The sequence below is a fragment of the Hylobates moloch genome, unplaced genomic scaffold, assembly GCF_009828535.3.
Source record: "Hylobates moloch isolate HMO894 unplaced genomic scaffold, HMol_V3 SCAFFOLD_4, whole genome shotgun sequence".
Lineage (NCBI taxonomy): Eukaryota > Metazoa > Chordata > Mammalia > Primates > Hylobatidae > Hylobates > Hylobates moloch.
In genome coordinates, this window is record NW_026652279.1 from 139,813,512 (window position 1) to 139,838,783 (window position 25,272).

The 25,272-nt window shown below is 38.1% G+C and overlaps 1 protein-coding gene across 2 annotated transcripts in view; it reads right to left on the bottom strand.

The window, feature by feature from the left end:
• OBI1 (ORC ubiquitin ligase 1) overlaps nt 1–25,272 on the bottom strand; it is a 43,861-nt gene that overhangs the window by 13,512 nt on the left and 5,077 nt on the right. The window contains exons 2-5 of one of the 2 annotated variants that reach the window (XM_032151066.2): nt 16,116–16,251; nt 13,390–13,481; nt 10,787–11,035; nt 7,017–7,105 (exon numbers count right to left, since the gene is read on the bottom strand). In XM_032151066.2, coding sequence (XP_032006957.1) covers nt 7,017–7,105; nt 10,787–11,035; nt 13,390–13,481; nt 16,116–16,251 — 566 coding nt within the window. The remainder of the gene's footprint in view (nt 1–7,016; nt 7,106–10,786; nt 11,036–13,389; nt 13,482–16,115; nt 16,252–25,272) is intronic. The other variant, XM_032151067.2, reaches the window with a different exon arrangement.

The window sequence follows — 25,272 nt, forward strand, 5'->3', positions numbered from 1 at the left end:
ATCGTGTCAAGGTAATAGATTTCCTTTAATCCTCACAATAACGCACCCTCATTTTATGTTTAAAAAAAAAAGACTTCAAGGTTAATTTATCCAATGTTATTTACTTATTTATTCATTCATTCAATTATTCAAAAAAATATCTATCAGCTATCTTCAGATACTGGGGGCTTTGGAAGTGAAGGGGATAGGCAGCAAGGAGCTTAGAGTTTAAAATGGAGCTTAGAGTTTAGAATGGAGGAGACAGACAACAAGTCACGCAATTAAATGAACAAGATAATTTCATTTATTTCATTTATACTATACTATATTCAGACAATACTATAATTTCCTTTATACTATACTATATTCAGACAATACTATAATATTAATTGCTAACTATGGACTCTGTTAAAAGGGTATTTTAAGTTTCATTTCATTTAACTCTTACTATTACTTACAAGATAGGTAGTACTATTAACCCTATTGCACAGAAGATAAAATCTGAGACACAGAAAGGTTAAGTATCTTCGTCTAAATCACAGAGCTAGTAAGTAGACAAGATTAGTGTTCGGTCATATGGAGTCTGGCTCCAAGGTTTGTGTTCATAATAACCATGCTCTACTGTTTTACCCAACCATGATTTTATTATCATGGTCTTCTGTTAAGGCAGTAGAAGGTGCTGAGTGAAAGGGCTGCTTTAGATTGAATGATCAGAAAAGGCTTCCCTGCATCTGAGGATTGAAGGAGACAGCCATGTAAAGATCTGCAAGGAGAATATTCTAAGCAAAGGAAATAAACACAGTATGTTTTAGAAACAAAGTCTAGTAGAACTGGAGTAGGATGAGATGGAGGAGTTAAGAATTAGACGAAGAAGAGGTGGCAGATGCAGACTAGCCAGTGAAGAATCTGGATTTTATTCTAGGAAAACACTGAATAGTTTTAAGCAGGAGATTTAAATAATTTGATATGTACTTTATTAAAAGACATATTTTTTGAATATGGTGAAAATGAATTGGGTAGGGAAAGGAGGGACAAAAAGGAAGAAGGGAAATTTGAATCCAGGAAGTCTGATTCCAGAGTTAAGCTCTTAACCACCATGCTCTGTGGTTAATTTGAGGTATAGAATCTCTGGTAAAGGCACAAAAAAGATAGATGAAAACATGAACCTGCAGTTCAGGAGAGAATGTGAGGTCAAAGATTTTGATTTTGTTTTGTAATCTCTGACATATAGGCAGACAATTATTAAAGCCCTAAGTTAACTGATTTTAAATTTCATTTCTGATGGCTCAACAAATAAAAATAGAGCAAAAAAGGAAGCAAGCCCAGGTCACAATCAATGAAGCCTATTCCTTTCTCTTCAGAACACTTCTTTTCATATATTAATAACAGAAAATATTACTTACTGCCCAGAGTATCTAGAGCCTTTATCCTCCCCCAAAAGGAGCTGAGGCATTGGTGAAGACTTGTCCATAATGACAAGCCTTGGGGTTGCTGTACAGTAAAATGAATTGCACTCAGGGAGACATTATCAAACCCATAGATCTCACTAAAGACACAATGACAGAACACATAACATTCTTGCATACATATTTATAGAAAGAAAAGCCATTAATTCAATTATAACCAAGTTTGATATAAATGACCTAATAGTATATCCCATACTATTAAGGTGAGTTAGTGGCTGAGGATAAAAATACCTGCTCTACTAAATCCTCATAATAGTTGGTGACATAGCACGATCCCTGCCTCAAGTGGCTAAAGGAAAAAAAAAAACTGGCACAACTGAACAGAAACATGGAGAGAGGGCACAGAACTTTCAAATGCTTTACAAGTCAATTCTTCACATCTCTTCAAGTTAAAAAATCACTAAGGAACTTCTAACTCTACCAAGGATAAGTATATCCACATTGCTTGGCACACTTTAGGAGTAGTAATTAAAGTCAAGGGAATTTAGGAATACGAGAATCCAGTACTTAAGTGTTCCCTTCAGCTTCTTCCCTTTCTTGATGTTTCTTATCATGTGGAGGTGTGACACGCTTCACATTCCCCACTAAATATTCAGACTGAGAACAGGCCCTTCTGCTTAGAGTAGAAAGTGGTGGATGTAGTGGAGTCATGCTACCAAGCTATAAAAATAGAGTGATGATGGTCACAAAAGAGACATGTAAAAATTACATGGACCTTTGCTCTGATAAATTTGAGAAGAAAGCTAGTGTGCTTCCTGAGTAGTACCACGATATGTGGCTACTACTACTGGAGAAAAAGGACTAGGGCTGAAGGGACCGCTTAGTACTCCCAACGGCACATGCTGTTTTCTCTCACTCTGAATGCCTTTCTCCTCCCTGAAATCTCCATCCTTCAAAGCTGGGCTTAAGTCCTTTTTGATAAAGATCTTCCTTATCCCTGCAACCTAACCACCATTCTCTGAACCCATACTGCTGTCTCTATTATTTGGCTTAGTATCTGTTTAGCATTTGTTTCATATATTTTCATGTCATCCTTTCATTAACTACTTTTCTGGAAGCAGGGACCATGTTTCGCTGGGGTTTTTTTCCTTAATATAAAACATTTTAACCATTCACAGAAGTAGGGAGAACATAATAAACTCCCATTTACTCATAACACATATTCAACAATTATCAAGATTTTTGTCTTATTTCCTTTGTATGTATAGCCTTTGCCTTTTGCCAAAGTATTCTACAGTTCATGTTTTAGGATGCATTTCCAAAAGAAAATATGGTGCCATAGATTAAATGTTTGTGTCTCTCATAAATTCTTACGTTGAAACCTAATCCCTAATGTGATGGTATTTGGAGGCAAGGTCATTAGGAGGTGATGGTATAATATTTAAAGGTAAAGGCTTCTGGGGCCTACAGGTCAAAAGGTTCAAGCCCTCATAAGTGGAATTAATGCCCTTAAAAAGATGTCCCAGAAAGCTCCTTTGTCCTTTCTGCCATGCGAAGATACAGCAAAAGGACACAGCTGTCTATGAAGCAGGAAGTGGGTCTCACTAGACCAGCTGGCACCTTGATCTTGGACTTCTAAGCCTCCAGAACTGTAAGAAATAAATTTCTGTTGCTTATAAGCCAATCAGTTTACGGTATTTTGTTATAGCAGCCCAAAAGGACTAACATAAATGGTGTTTTCTTAAGTAATCGTGATACCTAAACAGAATTAAGAGTGATTCCTTGCTATTATTTCATTTAATACTTGCTTCATATTCAAATTTACCCAGCTGCCTCTAAAATGTCTTTCAACAGTTTGTTACTAATCAGTATGCTAACAAGTCCACATTGCATTTGCTTATTATGTTTCATAGTTCTTTTTTATTGTAAAGCAGCACCCTCCTTCAATGACTTAATGGAGAAACCTAGTCATTTTTCCTATTGAGTATCCCACATTCTCGATTTGTCTGTATGTTTCCTCAGTCATAGGAGTTATGCTTTTTTCATTCATTTACTCAACAGATACGTAGTAGGAGCAGCATGAGAGCCAGAATCCTATAAAATGCAGTGGCTGCAATAGTGACTACATATTATAGCCCTGGCTCAAACAGAACAAAGTCATAAAACAATTACACAAAGTGTTAATTATTAGCAGTTGTGACATTTGCTAAGGGAAAGTACAGGTAATAAGAAATCGCAGCAAGGGAACCCAACCTTCTTTAGGGGTCAGAGAGAGTATTTATTTTGTTCAAAGCATCTAGCACAATGTTAAGTAAGAAAAAATTCATTATTTCTGGGTTGGCAAGTGGAGTAAGTCTTCTTCACATATTACTCTTGTAAACTTAAAGGTCATATCACCACCCCTTGAGCTCTGAAGATCAAATCCGAATCTCTAGGAGTCCAAGTTAGGGGAAACTGAAGGGCCAAACAGGTGGTTTCCTCCAGGTGAAATAAATTTAGAAGTATAGTAAGAATTCAGAAAGTGGCTAAATAGATAAAGCCAAAGGAAAAGATTGCATTTTCTGGACCACGAGTTTGGATCTTAGGATAATGAATTTTTGGCAAGGAACAGGATGAATATTATTGAAACCTAGAAGAACATGCTTAGTAGGCTATCTGCCACATTGCTCGAGAGGGCTTTAAGTTAAAATTGAGGAAGGAAAAACGTCCAGGTACACTATCGCAGAGGAGATAAATGATAACCAACACCTTCATTTTAAAAGATTATAGTATTGTTTTTAAAAGATTGTATGTAAAATATATTCATTTTTATACAATATCATGTTCTTGAGACCAATGTAAATTTCCTTTGTTCGTACCAGATTTTAGCCAAGTTTTTGGAAAATAGCATGGTATCTGTTGGAGCATCTTAGAAAGAAATATGTTCTGTGCTGGACTGAGCCATGTCCTCACCCTTCCCTCCAAATTTGTATGTTGAAGCCCTGACCCCTAATGTGTCTGTATTTGGAGATAAGATCTTTAGGAAGCAATTAAGGCTAACTGAGGTCATTAGGTGTTCTTTTAAGAGGAACAGAGACCAGATTTCTCTCTCCCCCCAACCATATAAAGACATAACAAGAAGGTAACCATCTGCAAGCCAGGAAGAGAACCCATATCACAACCCGACCCTGCCAAATTCTGATGTAGAACTTCTAGCCTCCAAAACTGTGGGAAAATAAATCTGTTGTTCAAGCCACTCGCCTATAGCATTGTTATGACTATCTGAGCTAATACACCTTCCTAATATTTTTCCCCCTCTAGTGTCTAAACTTTAAAGCTCTCTCTTCTGTATGATTTGTAGAATACTTCTGCTCAACTTGTAGGATACATTGGAGACTAAGGCCAAGTGTATAAAAAAGTATACCCTGACACCTAACCAAGTAGAAAAGAGAAAAATAGTTAGTCAAGGCATTTCCTAAACCAAGGGATTAAAATAGAATGGGTGATTTTTATTTGCTTGCATTTATTTGTGAACTCTTGAAATGTCTTACTCTTTTCCATACAAATAGGAGCTCTCCTCAGGTGAACCAGATCTGGGTATTTTCAGCTGTGGTCAGCGTCTCTCTGAATCCCACTAGGGTTTGGTAATGCAGAGTAAACAAAGCTATAAATCAAATGCAATGCATTTAATACCTCAATGTATTGCAAATTGATCTGGAATACGGTTTTCAGCTCAAATCGCTTTTCAAGTGCACTGTTCCCTTCCCCTGAAGGGAAGCAATGGAAGTTAAAGATGGAAAATCCTAAAGTTATATTGGATTCAGATGTGCAGCTCCTTTTCTGAGCGCAGACAGAGGCCAAGTTTCCTCAGGTGAGATTCTTCAGTTCTTTATCCAGTTTGAGCCATGGATATTTTAAAACACACATCCTTGTGGCTGGCATTAAATGTGAAACCTGGTGGGCAAGTTTTCAAGAAATAAGAGCTACAAACAAAATAGCTTTCGTTCCATTCAGCACGCTGTGGGAAATGGCTAATGGACAAGCATTACTGTGACTGGCAAGGCAAGCTGCCAATAAATGATAGGCGTAGAGATTCAAACCACTGCATAACAGTAACACTTCCTAAGCTTATTTCACTCATTTGTCAAAGTAGGGCATTATCTGAAGTGAAAGAAAAACAGGGTTGGAGAGCACAGGGGAAGAAACTATTTAAACGTAAACGCCATGCTTCTTTCTCATTGGTTAGTTATCTCTGCCTCCAGTAATTATGGTTAGCTTTTGCCATCTCCTGATACCACATCTGGTTTTACCAAGAGCAACATTTCCTCCTTTTCAAATGACAAGCAGAGAGCTATTTCTGGTAGGATAAATTTCCACCGTTTGCTTATTCCTGCATTGTCTTTTTCCATTAGAAAGAAATGAAGTCCAGTGGTTGGATGGGAAGAAAGTGTGGCGTTCTCACGTGCCATCCCTCAGAGAGGTTGCTGGACATTGGGGGCTATATTGTCTTCTCATTTGTCATCTTTTTTTTCTAGAAAAAGAAGAACCTTAAGAGCTGTCTGTGATCTTTTCTCCATTTGCAACCCTTAAATCCCAACTCTTTCTTAAAATATTGAACAGACAAACTGTTAAGCAGTCCAATACTTGCAAATTCTTATCTTCTGGAATGGAATAAAAACTACTCCATAAGGGAAAAATAAGATCACTTAATTGTATAGTTTTAAATCAGCAAAAAATTCAATGAACAATGTCCTAAATTCTATTTCAGATAGGCTTTTTAGTGTAATGGTTAAGAGCACAGACTCTGGGGCTGGTCTATCTAAGGTCAAATCCTATTTCTTTTTGTTGTTTTTGAGACAGAGTCTCGCTCTGTCATCCAGGCTGGAGTGCAGTGGTGTGATCTCGGCTCAATGCAACCTCGGCCTTCCAGACTCAAGTGATTCTCCTGCCTCAGCCTCCCGAGTAGCTGGGATTACAGGTGCCCGATACCACGCACAGCTAATTTTTTTGTATTTTTTAGTAGAAACGGGGTTCTGCCATGTTGCCCAGGCTGGTCTCGAACTCCTGACCTCAGGCAATCTGCCCAACTCTGCCTCCCAAAGTGCTGGGATTACAAGCATGAGCCATCGCATGCCGCCCCCCCGCCCCGGTCAAATGCTATTTCTAACACTTCCACTTGTGAAGATTTAGGTAAATTAATCTCTTTATGCCTCCATTTTCTCATCTGAAATAAAGAATAATAATAGTTCTTCATTATAGGTTGTTGTATCTTGCAAAGAGAAAGAACTATATGAACATTAACTATTACTAAGACTAAGAAAATAGCTAAAGGGCATTACCTTAATCTCACTACTATGTTAGTACTATTAAACAGTTATATGTAAAACCAAGTCAATGCTCACTTGTGTTAGGTCACATTATTCACCAGATAAGAAAAAAGTACAGGCATAAAATTCCTTCTTTAAAATTAGCTTTAAACGAGACTAAAATTTTACCAACAACACGAAGTATAAACTTGACTTTTAAAGGCAAGACATTCTACCTAAATCTACATGATTAAATGAAGAGTCAAACAAAAAACAAACCCTCACAGCAGCCTAGTCTAAAATATTGACATAATCTGAAGCATTGCTCTGTGAGCAAAATACATACTTTTGAGGTGATCTGTTATCAACTTCAGCCTTCAGTCGTAAATTCTCCCTCACCAGGCCACCATTTTCCAATTTCAATTTTTTATTTGCCTAAAATAACAAATTGAAAATAAGTAAGCAAAAGCTACAATAAAAGTGCCTTGTAAAAATTACAGCATGAGCTATCTGTATTTTTTAGAGTGATAATATCAGAAAACTGAATAGTAGAACATGGCCTTCAGAAACTTAAAATCACTACTGGGAATGACTTCAGAAACTGTGAATACTACTGAGCATTTTAAATCCATATTCCCCAAGCACTTTGCAAATCTCCTATCCAGGGAAATAAACGAAACTATGTTAGTTAGCTTAGCGTCATTAAGGGACCATACTAATGGCAAATATATGTGTGATTTTTTTCTTTTTCACATAACTGAATACTCTAGGCAAGGTAACATTATACCACATGCAATATCAGCAAACTAATGCTGAAGAGTTAATTCTTGAGCTTTGAAATTGATTTCCGGGGTGCTGTTTAAAAATATTTTTTTCTAGTGATAACAAATCTAATATGATTTAACCACTTGATTTTTTTTTCTTCAAAAAGGCTTTTCCAAAGTTCTGGCTCACAACTTCTAGGGCCCTCAAAATTGGATCGATCTATCTTCTATCTATCTATCTATCTATCTATCTATCTATCTATCTATCTATCTATCTATCTATCTATCTATCTATCTATCTATATTTTTTGAAAGAGTCTTGCTCAGTTGCCCAGGCTGGAGTGTAGTGGTGTGATCTTGGCTCACTGCAACATCCACCTCCAGGGTTCAGGTGATTCTCCTGTCTCAGCCTCCCGAGGAGCTGGGACTACAGGCGTGTGCCACCATGCCTAGCTAATTTTTGTATTTTAAGTAGAGACGGGGTTTTGCCACAGTGGCCAGGCTGGTCTTGAACTTTTGGCCTCAAGTGATCCACCTGCCCCAGCCTCACAAAGTGTTAGGATTACAGGTATGAGCCACTTGCCAGGCCTGGATAAGTATTTTCTAATAAATTCTATGAATTGTTCTTTGATTAAAAAAAAAAAAACCTTCCAGGTATGATTTTCTTTCTTAAATTGTATAACACCTAAAAATTACCTAACAGGTCACCAATTGCTAGAAAATCTAGAGGCTCAACACTAATTCTGGACACACTGAAAACCAGTGTGCTTAAATTTTAGAGTCTTCTTGGAAGCTACTTCCTTTAAATTCCCTACTCATTGCTTTTATGTATTACAAAGAAAAATAACACTCCCTAGACTAGAAACCAACCTCACTAACCTGGGAAAGGAAAATGATTTGACCAGAACATTTACATTTAAAGTGAATGGGTCACAAGAATAACTGTCACCAAAAAAGGTTTAAACCAAGAAGCCTTTAAAACATATTTCAAAAATTTGGCTATTACTTTGATGAATTTCCAGAACTTCTGACTGTATTACTTACCTACCCACATAAGCTGCAGCGCAAGGATCACAGGAGAAATAAGGTATAGAACATTATTTGGGGGCTTAAAGTCTAACTCCCTTACTTAGACCCATCCAGGTTCCCTCTGGGCTCTAGGCACCTGCTTATCTTTATGAATGCACACCAACCAGGACTGTGGAGAGTTAATTCTTTAAGTGATTGATAAACACCATTACTGCTTCTCTGAAGATATAAGGAAAGCCATTTACTTCCTCATATATGCAGACAATGAATTAAGCTCTCAAGCATAGCACCATAAGGGGAGGCACTTAGTGAATGCTTTTTGATGATTACGACAAGCTTAAATTAGAAACTCATTTGATTTCCCTTCCCCTTCCCTGCCCCCCACCACTACTGTATGGCTATATTTCAAAGTCTCTCAACAGTCCTTTGACTCTCTAATACTTCTCATTACAGGCTGGCTAGTTCCTCAACTATCAGAGATCTTTTCAAGTTCAAGAGGGTTAGGTGAGTAAAAGTTATGAAGGGCAGAGTTCTGCCTACCTTTTACACCTAAAAGAATAATGAATATTTCAGCTAACTCTCCTGCATTCTCAACACTGATTGGGTAATGACACTGGCCTCATGATGGTTCAAAACTCACCCATTCCAGGTAACATCAGAAAAAAAGTCCATTTCATTCATGCTAAGTAGTCCTTTATCCTGAATCTTTTGTATTCCTGTATTTGATTATGTTGAGTATGTTATTACTCCACACTTTAGTTTTTGTCTCTGCAGTCCATGTTTTTTCATTCACTTATGTCCCAGTTTATAGCCTATTACCTACTAGCATCACTAGGCATAGAAAATGGGCTTATTCAATATCCCAAAGAATTCTGAAGTCCCAGGGTAGCTTTGAGTATTGAATTTAACATTTGACCATTAAAAGAGCAAAGGAAAATTAACTGTGCTTTATGTATTCTTCTTTAATATCCATCCCTCATATCACCCTTATAAGCCTCATGTTCTAAGAAATATTTACTGCCAAAACTTTAAACGAAGTTTAATAACTACAAAGGAGATCATATAGTGCTTACCAATGGCTCAAGAAGAACCAGGGAAATTAAAGGGAACAAGGCAAATTGATAAATACTGTAATTTCCTAGTTGGCATTCGTTTTAGTATCCTATTGTCTTCTAACAAATCAAGGTACTAACACTGGCCATCAATACCCAAAGAAACTATGCACTTCCCCCTCCTACACACTTATAACAAACTCAGTACAATTATGTCTGTAGTTTCTTTTTTATCTAAAAGCACTAGGTTCTCTCTCCTCCACACCCTGGCCTTTACTGAGTCCAAACAACATTTATTTTATATGTGGAAGATGGCTTACATCTAAGTTGCAAGTATTTCTCTTAACCTGAGGACCTGAGAGCCAATATACAGGGGAACTTCTTTAAAATACCATATGGAGCTCATTAATAATTTTGAGAGATAAGATTTAGTAATTTCACACGGGAATAGTATTTTAAGGAAATGCAAATAGTTGCATATGTGATTGTAGAACTGAGTACTACAAAGCCATCTCCTTTCAGCACAAGAGGACTCCACTGTGGATAAACTAGAACTCAAGCTAAAGGCTGGTCACTTGGGTCAAGATGGTGTTGTACGAGTTGACTGTAACATCTAGTGCTGATGGCATGGATCTTATCTCTCTTTCTAGGCTGAAAAATCCTAGAGGTTTGCCTTTTTCACCATGCTGTATCTTGTTCAAAGAATAACTGAAAAAAACGAACCAGTTTCATAAATCACAACATTCTTTTGCATGAAGTAGTCTAAAGCAGCTGCTTATTGCCGTCCTGGAATTAGTCACTAAGCCTTTATTTATCTATCTACAATCTTAAAAATAAGAGAGTGGTAGCAATAGAAAAGATAAGGTCAAAACTTTTCCTTTCATTGGTACGAAAATGGGTATGTGTTTGTTTTTAGGTACACAGGGGAAGTCGCTGATATAAGCTTAAAAAAACTATGGCAAACCACAAAGAGGACGAAACAGAAACACATCCTTCAAATTGGTATTACTCTTCTAGAAGAAGATGCAATCTTATACAGAAGCACAACAGTCTCTAATTATAGTCACACATGGAACCACCTGATATTTCTTGGCAGTTAATGACATTTAAATGAGAAAAAGTCTTCTTATTGCATATAAATGCTCATCCAGATATTCTGTCCTTTCCTCACAAATCATCTGATGATGAGTCAAGATAATATGGCTATTTATGCTTTTGAAGGTACTTATTTTAAAAACAACCATAATAGATTTTTAAAAACCACAACTTACCTCCTTTAGCTTATCCACATCATCTTTCACTTTTTCATAGATTTCATTAGCTGTTCTGAGTTTTTTCTTCCACTCTGCTACAGTTTCTGGGTTAATTTTACTTGGATTATCTGTGACTAGATGTTTGTCTTCATTTTGGTTGCCCTGAACCAAGGTTAAAGGATCCAGAATAGTTTTGATCTGTGACTCCAAGCTGAGATTTTTACTCTTAAGCTCTTCTACTTCTCTCTGTAAACAATCTATTTCGTCCTGAAAAAGCATTGCATAGTCATGAGGCAGGCATAGACACTAAACACATACACACATATGCTAAACTGAAGCCAACATGGTTTGAATTTTGTACTTAAAATTCTGTAGATACACAGATTCTTTACACATCAAAAGAGTTTTGCAGGGAGAAAGTCACATATAGTTTAAATTCTCAAAATGTGGCCTGACCGATAAAAAATTGGGATTTATGTTGCCTTCATTTTAATTCAATGTTAGTTGTGATTTTTAAAAATGCCAAATCTTTGATTCTATTTAAGATATCACCCAGAAAATAAGAAAAATCACATGAATTCCAACAGGGAAGTAGATTCCATTTCAAAAAAAAAAAAAACTTGAGGCATATTAAACTGCTTTACTGAGGGGAATTTAAAAGTACACTGAGGGGGGCCGGGTAAAAAAAAAAAAAAAAAAAAAAGGTACAGTTTGTCCCCACCTCATCCCCACATCTACAGGGGATTGGTTCTAGGACCCTTAGGGATACCAAAAATCCGTGGATGCTGAAGTTCCTGAAGGAAAATCGCTAGTGCTGTATTTGCATATAACCTATGTATATCTTTCCATACATTTTAAATCATCTCTAGATTATTTATAATAACTAATACAAAGTAAATGTCATACAAATAGTTGTTAAACTGCATTATTTTTATATATATTTATTTTTTTAATTTTCCATCTTGGTTGTTTGAATCCACAGATGATGAACCCTTGGATATGGTGGGCTGACTGTACAGAGTTATCAAGATGATCATGCCTGTAATCCCAGCACTTCGGGAGGCCGAGGCGGGTGGGCCAGCTGAGGTCAGGAGTTCAAGACCAGCCTGGCCAACATGATGAAACCTCGCCTCTACTAAAAATACAAAAAATTAGCTGAGTGTGGTGGCAGGCACCTGTAGTCCCAGCTACTTGAGAGGCTGAGGCAGGAGAATTGCTTGAACCCAGGAGGCGGAGGTTGCAGTGAGCCGAGATCGTGCCATTTGCACTCCAGCCTGGGTGACAGAATGAGACTCTTGTCTCAAAAAAGAAAAAGATGATCGTTAGGGTTTTGATATTTATATTTTCACTTCTATATTTGAAGTATGAGTGAAACCATCTACCATTTCCTTCTACTTTTCAGTCCAGAATAATATCTGTAGTTAATTTTGAATTTTTAACTTTTCTGGATTCTGGTTCTTCAATTACTACTGTGACTTATTGCAAGTATTAGCTTTCCCACTCTGGAACTGTTTATTATCTTAAAACCAGTCACTAAACATTTGGGTTAGAACTTCTTACTATGATGCCATTTATTCATCTATAATAAATATGTCACCTTAAATTGAGGTTGTTAAAAATTCTCTTAGAAAATAAACTCCCAAGTAGCTCAAGTGATCTCCCAAAGGATTAATTTGTTTACTGAGTATGATAAATATTCATTATATAAAAATACATTTTAGCATTAAATGTCACACAGATAGTACTACTTAGTATTTTAAATTGCAATACATTTCAACTTAAATAGCATTTTCATAAAACAAGCAAATTCATATATGTAAGGAACACATATATGAATAAACATATATTCAATCATGTATTTATGCCCCACTGCATTCCAAAAATTTTTGAGGCAGTTGAGGCACCTTCCATGTATACAGTTAAACTGAAAGATATTTTGAGTCAAGAGGGGATCGATAATATCTCCTTCTTCAGTCAACATAAAATGACAACTGGGCTTAATGTGTACTATTCAAAAGTGTATGTATTCTATTAGCATGAATTTATTTGTAAAAATAGCATCACCATGTCCAATCATCCTGTTCATTCACCTCTAGACAATAATTAGGAAATAGCATGTTTCACACTAAAATCTCTGTGCTGGCAGTTGACATAAGGTATAGTATTTACTTTACTAGAATTGATCAGGCTTATAATCATCAGTAACTTCATAGGCAGAAGCAACTGATGACTGCAGAGGTCGGACTGGCTTTCACAGGGAGATTTCCTTTTTCTCCCAACTTCTTGAGGAAGCAAATACAAAATGACATGTCTGTAGAGGTACAAATTTTAACTTAAAAAAAAAAAAAAAAGAAAGAAATGCTTCCATCTGTTTCTTTTTTCTGGAATCCCATTCCCCCTTTCCTTGGTATTTGAAGAAAAAAAATAAAACAAAAAACTCTTTCCTCAATTTATAACACGAAAGGAAAAAAGAAAAAGAATTTATCAAACAATTTCTTTTTATAGGCTTTTAAAACAAAGTTTCATTGGATATTTACTCTAAGAAGTCTGGGGACTGAGGTAGGTCAGTTTTTACCTTGAATTCACTGCTAACAAAATTTTAAACTTTGATTATTGTTTACCTCATATTCTTTGTGTAGTAATTCAAGTCTAGTTTTCCGAAGATGCTTCCTGACTGTATGGCTTAGCATAGGTTCACTTTCACTTGTTCCTCCTGTAGGAAAAAAAAAAAAAATCCTAATTTTTCATTCTGATTCGGCAAGAATGAAAATGATCCTTTTTCGTATTTTTTATATAGCTTCCCAGCTTCATATCTACCCTTCCCCTTACGTACACACTTGGGGCTAACATTTAGGCCTTTTCTCTGTCCTAATCTTGAGGAAAAAACAAATATATCAAATAACACCATAAGAAATACCTTCAGTAATACATCACATCGTGTTTACATATCTGTATATCTTATCACAGCAAACTCAGCGGAGGAAAGGGCTATATATTATCACATTTGGACTACTTCAAATTCTGAAAACTAGACTATATTTAAATAATAAAACCAATTATTACATTTACATTTAACCAACAGATTATATAAAAATGTATTACAGGCTGGGTGCGGTGGCTCACGCCTGTAATCCCAGCACTTTAGGAGGCCAAGGCGGGCGGATCACGAGGCCAGGAGATCGAGAGCATCCTGGCTACAGTGAAACCTCGTCTCTACTAAAAATACAAACAAACAAAATTAGCCGGGCGTGGTGGCTGGCGCCTGTAGTCCCAGCTACTCAGGAGGCTGAGGCAGGAGAATGGCATGAACCCGGGAGGCGGAGTTTGCAGTGAGCCGAGATTGCGCCACTGCACTCCAGCCTGGGCGACAAAGCGAGACTGTCTCAAAAAAAAAAAAAAGTATTACTGCTATATACCTATGTATATAGATTAATGTGTCTTTTCACAGATTCTAACAGCCTAGTTGTAAGTCATGGCATTAACTGCATGTCATGACTTGTTACAAATGCACTCATAATGAATTCTTCCTGAGAGCTCTTCACTGATGCTCTGGTTACCTTCTTTGTACTTCTTAGCATTATAATAATAGCAAAGGTATTTTACAGATGTTCTTTTTCAGGATGTTCTATCAAAATGCAAAAATGGATGAACTATTTTCCTTGAGAGAATTTATGAAATATCACTTAGGTATGAATGAATAAAGGTAGGATATGGGATGAGAAGAAAAGCTGGGGGAAAATATTCAAATAATCAAAGCTCATATTCTGCAAGAAAAGACTCCTTGGTGAAATTCAGCAGGTATAAAAAAAACAGATAGAGGTTAACCCCGTAGCATGCAACACAGCAGAGAACTAGTCCTCTACCAGACTTCACCCAGGTACCAAGAGCCAACTCTGATTGCTCCTTCAGATCTCTTATTTCCTAAGTCCTACTAGTACTTCTTTAGCTCTGTAGCATATATATTCCTTTCCATTTCCTTTGTAGAAATCTTGGCTGGGCACGGTGGCTCACGCCTGTAATTCCCAGCACTTTGGGAGGCTGAGGCGGGCAGATTACCTGAGGTCAGGAGTTCAAGACCAGCCTGACCAACATGGAGAAACCCCGTCTCTACTAAAAATACAAAATTAGCTGAGCGTGGTGATGCATGCCTATAATCCCAGCTACTCGGGAGGCTGAGGGAGGAGAATCGCTTGAACTCAGGAGGCAGAGGTTGCGGTGAGCCGAGAACGCGCCACTGCACTCCAGCCTGGGCAACAAGAGCAAAACTCTGTCTCAAAAAAAAAAAAAATCTTATTTAAGTCCATTTTCCCTAACTTGGGACTATTACAATGACTTCTTAAGTTTTCTGAAAAATGTTTTCTATACTTGGCTAATTATAGATTCACTTTCAAGTTTTCCTATAGCAAAAATAAGTAGAAATCATTTTAATTTTTACAACCTAAAATAAATAACTTACATGAGTAGAATAAAAACCAAACTCTAAAAAGGCTCTTTAGAAGTTTTCCTTTTCAAGGATCCTCTAGTTCAAGTTTTACTGCTCCCCCGCCCCACCAATATTAATGTGGCATGGAATTTGTTTTTTACCCTTAATCCAAACTTACATTTTCTATCACCTAGGCAAAAGCCTCCTACCAGACCTACTCACATCCTATCTACTCCTATAGTCCAACCTATGTATTACCACATGAGTAATATTCGTAAAGCACATTTTGGATCATACCACTCCCTAGCTCAAAACCATCATGCCCAATTCACCCTTCTTCTTAGTCCTAGAGCAAGTCCCTGATTTAGCTGTCATTCAAGGTTCTCTGCACTAAAGTCTCAATTTACCTTTTGTCTTATTTCAGTAGTCGGACCCAAAGTAGACTACTGATCATTTCTAAAAACATGCTCTGTGTTTTCCTGTATCTAAACTTTAGTTCATGCTATTCTTCCTGCAGGAAATGCCCTCCTTAATTTTCACCACTGAAATGTTATCCATCCTTAAATTTAAATGTCCAGCTTTAAGGCCACCTACTTTATGAAGCCCTTCTCAGTGTTCTTAGCTGAAGTTTCTTGCCTGAACTCTCTGGGGTTTTTGGGGGCCCTTAGCACTTGCTGCTTTTCTTTTGGTTCAGTTGCTACGAAAATGTAAGTTCCGAGGCTCTCAGGGTTATTCCTCTTAGCACCTCTCAGTGCCTTGTGCCCCAGTTGCTCCACATATACATTACACAAATTACTCATCTACTCAGTATTATGTTGGCCAAATAGCATCATTGAAAATAGTCTATTTCAGTCTTCCCCAAAATATACATTATTTGGAGATTGTTTCAACCTATTCCTATGCATATATAAAACAGGCCCTTACCTATAATTTCTTTGCAAGGATTTTCAGGAGTGATGGGGACTCTGCAAGCTGGACACTGGCTATTATTCTTCAACCACAAATCAATACAAATCGAACAAAATACATGGTTGTTGATGCATATGACAGGCTGACGTACCTTTGAAAAAAAAACATCACTTTTAGTACAGGACAACAGTCATAATTAGAAGATCAAATGGTTTAGTTTAGAGCAAACTGCTTCTCTAGATTATAGCAGAGTAGGTGTTTAAGAAGGGATATCTAGGGCTTTTAAAAACACTGCTTCTGTTGGTCACTTTTCTTTTTACACATGTTTAACAGAGATACTAGCTGAGATACTGGATCATGGAGACTGAAGCTTTTGACATACAAAATGCTTTATTTTGTACCTACACCACAGAATTCATGCCAAAAAGAAAATGCTTTTTGTTCCACTAAGGCTAGGACAATTTTGCTCAAACTCTTCTATTTTAGCATTATAGAACAGCAGGATTAGGTTTTTGAAAATATCATTTAGCACAATCATCCATCTGATGCCCGAATCCTTTTCTCAATTCATTCCACTGTGTTACAGAGTAACAGCAACTATTAAGTATTGTATTGATATTTTACTAGAAATTCCCCAAAACCAAACAGTAATGAAAGCTAAAACAACCCAAAAGGCATGAGCTTCTCTCTCAAGTAGTTTATAATCTAAACAGCAAACAATGCAGACAGAATTACTGAGATACACCAAATACACAAATCTTTGACTCCAGACTCCATTTAAACAAGCACAAATAATACCTTACATTTATAGCCTTTTTTTTTTTTTTTTTGAGATGGAGTCTCGCTCTGTTACCCAGGCTGGAGTACAGTGGCACCATCTAGGCTCACTGCAACCTCTGCCTCCTGGGTTCAAGCAATTCTCCTGTCTCAGCCTCCCAAGTAGCTGGGACTACAGGCACCTGCCACCACGCCAGCTCATTTTTCTATTTTTAGTAGAGATGGGGTTTCACCAAATTGGTCAGACTGGTCTCAAACTCTTGACCTCAGGTGATCCGCCCACCTTGGCCTCCCAAAGTGCTGGGATTACAGGCGTGAGCCACCGCGCCTGGCCTGTAGTCATATTTTACAAACGGCTTTCACGTGCATCTTTCACTGCCCCAACCCTTTTCCATCTCTCTTTTTAAAAAAAACACAACTTGGTGAGGTAAACAGGGTAATATGCTTTACAAATAAGAAAACAAAGGCATGAAGAAATTAGGTAGCTTGCTTAGGGTTAACTGGGTGTGTTGACTGTTTGTAGTTGTTTTATCAGGAGGAAGAAAGAAAAGAGAAGCTGCTTTGGTTTTCTCCACAGCATTTACATTACCTGATATTATACGTGTGTTTACATATTTATTGTCTATCTCCCTTATCAGAATGGAAACTCTATGAGAGCAAGAACTTCTTTACTCTCATTCATAACTAAACCTTTAGTGCCTAGAAGATAGCTTGGTACTTAGCAGGTACTCAACAAAGGTTTGTTGAATGATTAACTGCTATTAAGATTGTATCAACATTCAACTAGTTGGGAAAGTTGTCAGAAGGAAATGATTAATATTTTTTTTCAAATAGCACAAATTTAACAATACAAACAAAAACGGCACAGAAAAATTTAGTCTTTCACTTGATTTACGTGGTATCTTCACGGTGGGACTCAAAACATTTCATAGCCATTTTCAATATTTCCCTAATAGTAATTACAGTATAGAACCCTTCTGCACTAGGAACTGGAAGACTAGGTCAAGGGAAAACAGAGTAAGTACAGGGAGAATGAAGAGGCAGAACCACCACAAACCACTTTTCTCGGAGAAAATGCTTGTGCTACTCTATGTCTGCCTTAAAAGGATACTACTGAGTATTCATTAATTTAAAATGGGCCCCCACTTCTCAAAGAAATAATAGATGCATGGCTATTCATGACTGTAGGGAAAAGAGAGATCAGACTGTTACTGTGTCTATGCAGAAAAGGAAGACATAAGAAACTTCATTTTGACCTGTACCCTGAACAATTGCTTTGCCCTGAGATGCTGTTAATCTGTAACTTTGCCCCAACTTTGCTCACAGAAACATGTGTTGCATGGAATCAAGGTTTAAGGGATCTAGGGCTGTGCAGGATGTGCCTTGTTAATAAAATGTTTACAGGCAGTATGCTTGATAAAAGTCATCACCATTCTCCATTCTCGAGTAACCAGGGGCACAATGCACTGCGGAAAGCCGCAGGGACCTCTCCCCAGGAAAGCTGGGTATTGTCCAAGGTTTCTCCCTATGTGATAGCCTGAGATATGGCCTCATGAGATGGGAAAGATCTGACCGTCCCCCAGCCCGACACCCGTGAAGGGTCTGTGCTGAGGAGGATTAGTAAAAGAGGAAGGCCCCTTGCAGTTGAGATAAGAGGAAGGCCTCTGTCTCCTGCCTGCCCCTAGGAATGGAATGTCTTGGTATAAAACCTGACTGTACATTTGTTCAGTTCTGAAATAGGAGAAAAGCCACCCTGTGGCGGGAGGCGAGACATGTTGGCAGCAATGCTGCTCTGTTACTCTTTACTCCACTGAGATGTTTGGGTGGAGAGAAGCATAAATCTGGCCTAGGTGCACATCCGGGCATAGTATCTTCCCTTGAACTTATTTATGACACAGATTCCTTTGCTTACATGTTTTCTTGCTGGCCTTCTCCCCACTATCACCCTGCTCTCCTACTGCATTCCTCTTGCTGAGACAGTAAAATAGTAATCAATAAATACTGAGGGAACTCAGAGACCGGTGCTGGTGCAGGTCCTCCGTATGCTGAGCACTGGTCTCCTGGGCCCACTGTTCTTTCTCTATACTTTGTCTTTGTGTCTTATTTCTTTTCTCAGTCTCTCGTCCTACCTGATGAGAAATACCCACAGGTGTGGAGGGGCTGGCCCACTTCAATGATGGGCAGGTAATCATCTGAGTCTCATTACAAAGAGCTCTCTGGTCTCAGTCTGGCTTTCTGAACATTCTGGATCTCCCTTGATTATGAACACTACCCCAAGAAAACTAAACAAAGATAATTTGGAATAGATTTAAACTTCTTGGAGAAACTTAATTCTAATCATTCATTTCAACTGGTTTGACAAGATTCATTAAAAAAAAAAAAAATCATGAACCATAGTGTTTCAAAGTCTTCTCCCAAAGTGGTCCTACCAGCAGCCAGGAGTGAACGCTTATCTATAAAGTATTCCTGGTCATAGTCTCAAATGGCAGACAAACCTGAACTTTCTTTGCAGGTTCTATATTTTTCTTAAAAATTCATGTGATTTGCAAGTCCAGACCATAATATATTCAGATATGTTTTAATTTCATCTTTATGTCATGAAATATTTTAAGAGCACAAAAATCCCAAACCAAGAAGATACTGCCTTATCTATCCTGTAACTTCCCCCGAACACACACACACACACACACACACACACACACACACACACACACACACGTATCATATCCCTGCAATATTCCTAGAAGTACTATATGCCCCCAAATTAGGAAGCTCAGGTAAAAAAGGAAGTTATCTACTGGTATCTACTTTTATAGTAAGTTATTTTTTATAAGTTATGAACTCATCTGAAAATGGATAAAAGCCAATGCTCAAGACATAAAAATGTGCACATTATATGAGACAATTCAAGATACTCTGCCAATCTTTCCATAAAAAAAACACATTTAAAAGCAATCAGTAGGTCGGGCACGGTGCTCACTCCTGTAATTCCAGCACTTTGGGAGGCCAAGGTGGGCTGATCACCTGAGGTCGGGAGTTTGAGACCAGCCTGGCCAACATGGAGAAACCCCATCTCTACTAAAAATACAAAATCAGCAGGTCGTGGTGGCATGTGCCTGTAATCCCAGCTACTTGGGAGGCTGAGGCAGGAGAATCACTTGAACCCGGGAGGCAGAGGTTGCGGTGAGCTGAGATCGTGCCATTGCACTCCAGCCTGGGCAACAAGAGCAAAACGCCATCTCAAAAAAAAAAAAAAAAAAAAAAAAAGGAATCTATTTTTCATGTATTTGCTCCCACAACAAAGGTTAAATATTATCTCCCCAACCTATGAAGTGGTTTTGAGCAACTCTGTAGTTGGTGTTATCTTATACTGAAGTGGCAAAGACAAGAAAAGTAGCTTTCGCACAAGGTAAAAATCAGGAATTCTGTTTTAGCCATGCTAAACTTGTGATGCTAAGCCCATTTTTAAGTGGACAAGTTCAGCAAGGCAGGTTTTGAGTCACTGCCATAAAACATATGAGCATATAAAGCCATAGGACTGGAGGAGATCCCATGAATGGACAAAACAGCTGGAAAGAAGAAGGCACTCCAGCAAGCAAAGGAAGAGGAAGAGCAACCAGCAGAGGAAACTGACAAGGAGGGGTCCTGTGATGTAGGAAAGTAGAATATATCACAGAAGTCAAGGCAAGAAAGTTTTTCAAGAGAGAGGCGTCGGCCAGATAAGTAAAACATTGATGAGAGATTGAATTTGATGTGCAGTGAGATGTGACTATGGGATTTAACTGCTTGGAAGTCACTGTGATCAGTTCCCGACAAGCACTGTTTCAGCAAATGTTGAGGATGGAAACCTGACTGGAGGTTGAGAGACAATGAAAGATGAAGAAGTGAAGACAGAAAATACAGACAATTCTTTCATGTTTTGCTGTAAGGGAGAGAGCATAAAAATGAGACGACGGTTAGGAATGCCAATGGGAATGATAAAGAGAGGATATTAGTGATGGAGGAAGAGTGATGGGAGTATCACAGCAATAGGCAACAAAGTCCCTAAGAAGTCAAGAGGGGAAAGGGATCCAAAGCACAAAAGGAGATTTTGGCTTATACAGGAGTGAGGGTTTGTCTTCTTTTACAACAGAAGGGAAAATAGGGGGTGTGTGAACAAATACAAAGGGGTTGGAAGATCTGTGGATGGAAAAATGAGGAAATTCATGTTCCAACTATCTCAGCTGCTTATCTTTTGTCATCGAATATGAGGTGAAGTTATCAGCTGAAAACGAGAAGGGAAGTGGATTACAGACTTGAGAAAACAGGAGAACAAAGCAGTAATTTTGAAAAGTGAGAAAGCAAATTTACTAGGGATATGTAGCAGATTGCTATACACTATTAAGTTCCTTTTCCAGGTCTGTGGTTTCTAATGCAAAGTAAGATTAATTAACGTAGGTATGTATTTTTCTTGTCAATATTTAGCTGTGGAGACTCAGGCAGGAAGTAGATGAGTAGTTTGGTTTACCCAGAGTTGGGGTTTTGCCAAGGAGGAAGAGACAGGGACTGATGATAACAAATGACCACGAATAATAAGGGAAACAAGTACATAAGTGGTAATGATGACAGTGAAAAAGTGATAGGGTCAACAAAAATGTCTCGGTAAGGTTGAAGTAATGGTACAGAATAAGTATGATAGAAACAGGATCAGAAAGTGGGATGCTTATAGTCAAGATACTAAAGGTGGTATAACTGCTTTCTCTAATGTTTTGTTTTGGGCCATCTTATCTGATGTGTTCTATTTTCTCTCTCAATCTCATGTGTCACATGGCATTAACATCTATTCTATGCTGACAACTCCCAAGTCTCCCTCTGTAACTGGACCTCAGTAAGTGGCAGAGCTTAGGCTCTGACAGACGAACCTGGGGCCAACTCCAGTTCTGCCATTTATTGAGCAGTCTGACCTTGGGTACCTTTAGCTACCGTGGGCATCAGTTTCTGCCTCTGAAAACTGTGGCTTAACCTAGCAACCTTTTCATTCAGGTTTAAGATAATATAATGGATGTCAGCACAGACACTTCTACATAGCAATCCCTAAAAAAAAAAAAAAAAAAAAAAAAAGGTAATATTACTATATCCAAGTGCCTAGGAGCCAACTACATATAAGGATCCTGCAGCTGCCTCAACCATAACATGCCCAAAATCAAACTTGGCCTCTACTACACACTTGCTCCTCTTACTGCACACCCTCCCATCTAAGTTAATGAGATCACTACTTCTCCACTTGAGCTACAACAGAGCTATCTCTGAATCACTCTTTTTACTTATCCTCACCATCCAAACTGTCACCAGACGCTGGTATTATACATTAAGTCTAAGAAGCCACAGATTTGAAGATTCACCAATATTTTATGTATCACTAAGAATGAAAAACTGTCAATTACAATTGTTAAGATACAACCAGATTCCAGAGACGTTATAATTTGAAAAAAAAAAAAATGTACATCTCAAAATAGTCAAAACATGACAAATCTACCTCCAAAGATTCTTTCACCTCTCATCTATCCTTTCCTTTGCATCTTCACCCCAATGAATTTAAGGTTCTCATTCTTTTATCTTTGATCTACTGCAATGACCACCTCCCAAGCTTCCAAATGTTCATTTCAGTACACCTTTCACAATGATGCCACAGCTACCTTCCTAAAATATGAATAAGCAGCTTTCACTCCTCTCCTACAAAACAGTAATGATTTTTTTCTGCTCATAGTTCGAGGTACAGCCTTCAAAGAACATAATCTAATTCTTAAACAGCCATTTCCCTTGATCTACTATTTCAATATTTGACACAATGCACACTTCAACCTCATAGGTCTACTTATGTTCACCAATAAGAATATGAACGTTGGGGGCTCCCTGTTTATGGGGCTCCCTATTTATGGAGCTCCCATTTCTCAGCTTGATGTATCCTCCTGGTCTCTCCATCCTCCTGACAGTAATAATAATAAAAAAAATTCCTTCCCTCCTTTTAAGATGCAAATAAAATGCTACCTCCTCTGCAAGCCCTTCACTAATCTTTTTCAGAATTAACTAAGTCTTTGATAGGGCACTCTCTGTTCATTTATTTAATGTTCACCCCTTTCTGCATTGTGCTGTACTTAGAAACTGCTTACATTCTGTCTTCCTTATTAGATTTCAGGCTCACTGACAATAGGGTGAGTGTCCTTCTCATCTCTAACAACAACTGTAAGATTAATAAAAGTGAATTTTGATGTACTATAATAAAAGGCTGAGACAACAATCCTAAAAGTGCTTCAAGCAGCAAAAGGTCAACAGCCACTATCAAACTGTAAAAAAGCAAAAGTTTAACCTCCCCATTTAATATGCCAAAACGATGTGGAACCACCACCACAGGCTGACTGCTTGGCTCTGTCTGGTAAGAGTCATTAACAATGTCACCCACAGGAAAATTTTCTGCACTGTTGGGTACCTGGTATTATCACCACCTTTGTGTTGGGATGATTTCTGAAACAGGTGACTAATTCATTTCTTTGGAAATGAATATTGGAATGAGTATTTATCAGATGATGATTTCTAGACAACGGAATCAATGAATTTACCTTAGGAGAACAGAAATTTCTGAAGAACTACTAAAACAAGTTACTTGTTATATATTTGACTGTAATCTGTGGTAGCAAAACACAAAGAATCTAGCACCCATCCTATTCTACCCAGATCCTGCTCTGGGTAGAACAAAACACACACATAATTTTCTTTAATAAGATCTTCCCAAGACAATAAAAAGAAAAGGTCATCATTTGTCACATTATTAGACTTTCTATCCAATTTACTCTCAAATGAGACCTGTGGCAATAAAACAGTACTCATGAAATAAAAATGCAAGACAAAAAAATGGCAATGGTAAGTAACATACAATTCCAAACTCATCTGGAGTAAGCATATTAAAGTGGTATCCTAGGGAGCGGTCCCCAACCTTTTTGGCACTAGGGACTGGTTTCGTGGAAGACAATTTTTCCACAGACTGGGGGGTTCCACCTCAGAACATCAGGCATTAGAATCTCACAAGGAGCACACAATCTATATCCCTTGCATGCACAGTTCACATTTGGGTTCATACTCCTATGAGAATCTAATGCTGCCTCTGATCTGACAGGAGGTGGAGCTCAGGTGGTAATGCTATCTCACTCCCTGCTCTCCTTCTGCTGCACAGTCCTGGTTCCTGATGGGCCACTGACTGACCAGTACCAGACCGAGACTGGAGACTCTTGCCCTAGGGTATATCCCCCAGGTGTAAAGGATGGGCTCTTCTTACTGGAATGGGCCTGAGGGGGGGCAGTTCTTGGGGCAGATATATTAACCTTACAATCTGTTACTCTGATATTTCATTTCTTTTAAAGATGTTCCAGTCTTAAGAGAGTCCACTCTACCACCAAATCCCCTTTCTTAAAAAAGCAAGTATACTTGGGCAGAGACATGCCTAAGGCTGTTGTTCATTAATATCCATATCATCCTAGACTCACCCACTAGGAGTTATACATTGGCTTCAAACAGCGTTTCTCAACTTTGACATTACTAACATTTTGGACTGAAGGAATTTTTGTTTTAGGCGGTTCCCTGCATATTATAGGATGTCTGGCTAGCAGCATCCCTGGGCTCTACCCACTAGATGCCAGTAGCAGCCCCTTGAAAACAATGAGAAATGCCTCCACACACTGCCCTATGTCCCTGGGGGACAAAATCTACCTCCACCTAGTTAAGAACCACTAGTATGGGATATTCAAAGGAATCTTACTAATAAGCTAGTGGGGCTGTTAGTATCAAATCCATTTTCAGTTGTGGAAATTGAGACTCTAAGAAATAATGATACGGGTTATAAATGGTAGAGCTAGCATTTGTACTCAATGTGATTCAACTGCAAAATCATGTGTTCTTTCAACTAAGAAACAGTTCTTTCTTCCTTGGAGCAGGATTAGTGAACAATAATCTGGGAGAAATAAATACAGGACGATGTGCCTGAAGGAAGTGAGATCCTGGACGCTGATGGAGGTGATGGGAGTGAAAACGGTATTGATGAACTTTACCAACTGGTCTTGCAATTATATCTATTATAAAACCAACTCCCCTGCTCTTCTCGCATCCTCCCCTCACTAGAGACAAGAGCCAACTCTGCTTCTATAATGAATATTATTCTTTCTTGCACCTTGTCAAAACTTTATCGGTTTCTCTAGTGAAGACCTGGAAAGACTATGAAAAGGATTAGTCTTCAGTGTAAAAATGACTATGGTAAAGGCACCACTACTTCAATATTGGGAATTTGCAAACTTTCCAAAATAAAATTCCTGGATAGCTCTTGGTTACGTTTTAAGAAATCCCTGGCTCTGGGCCAGAATTTAGGTCC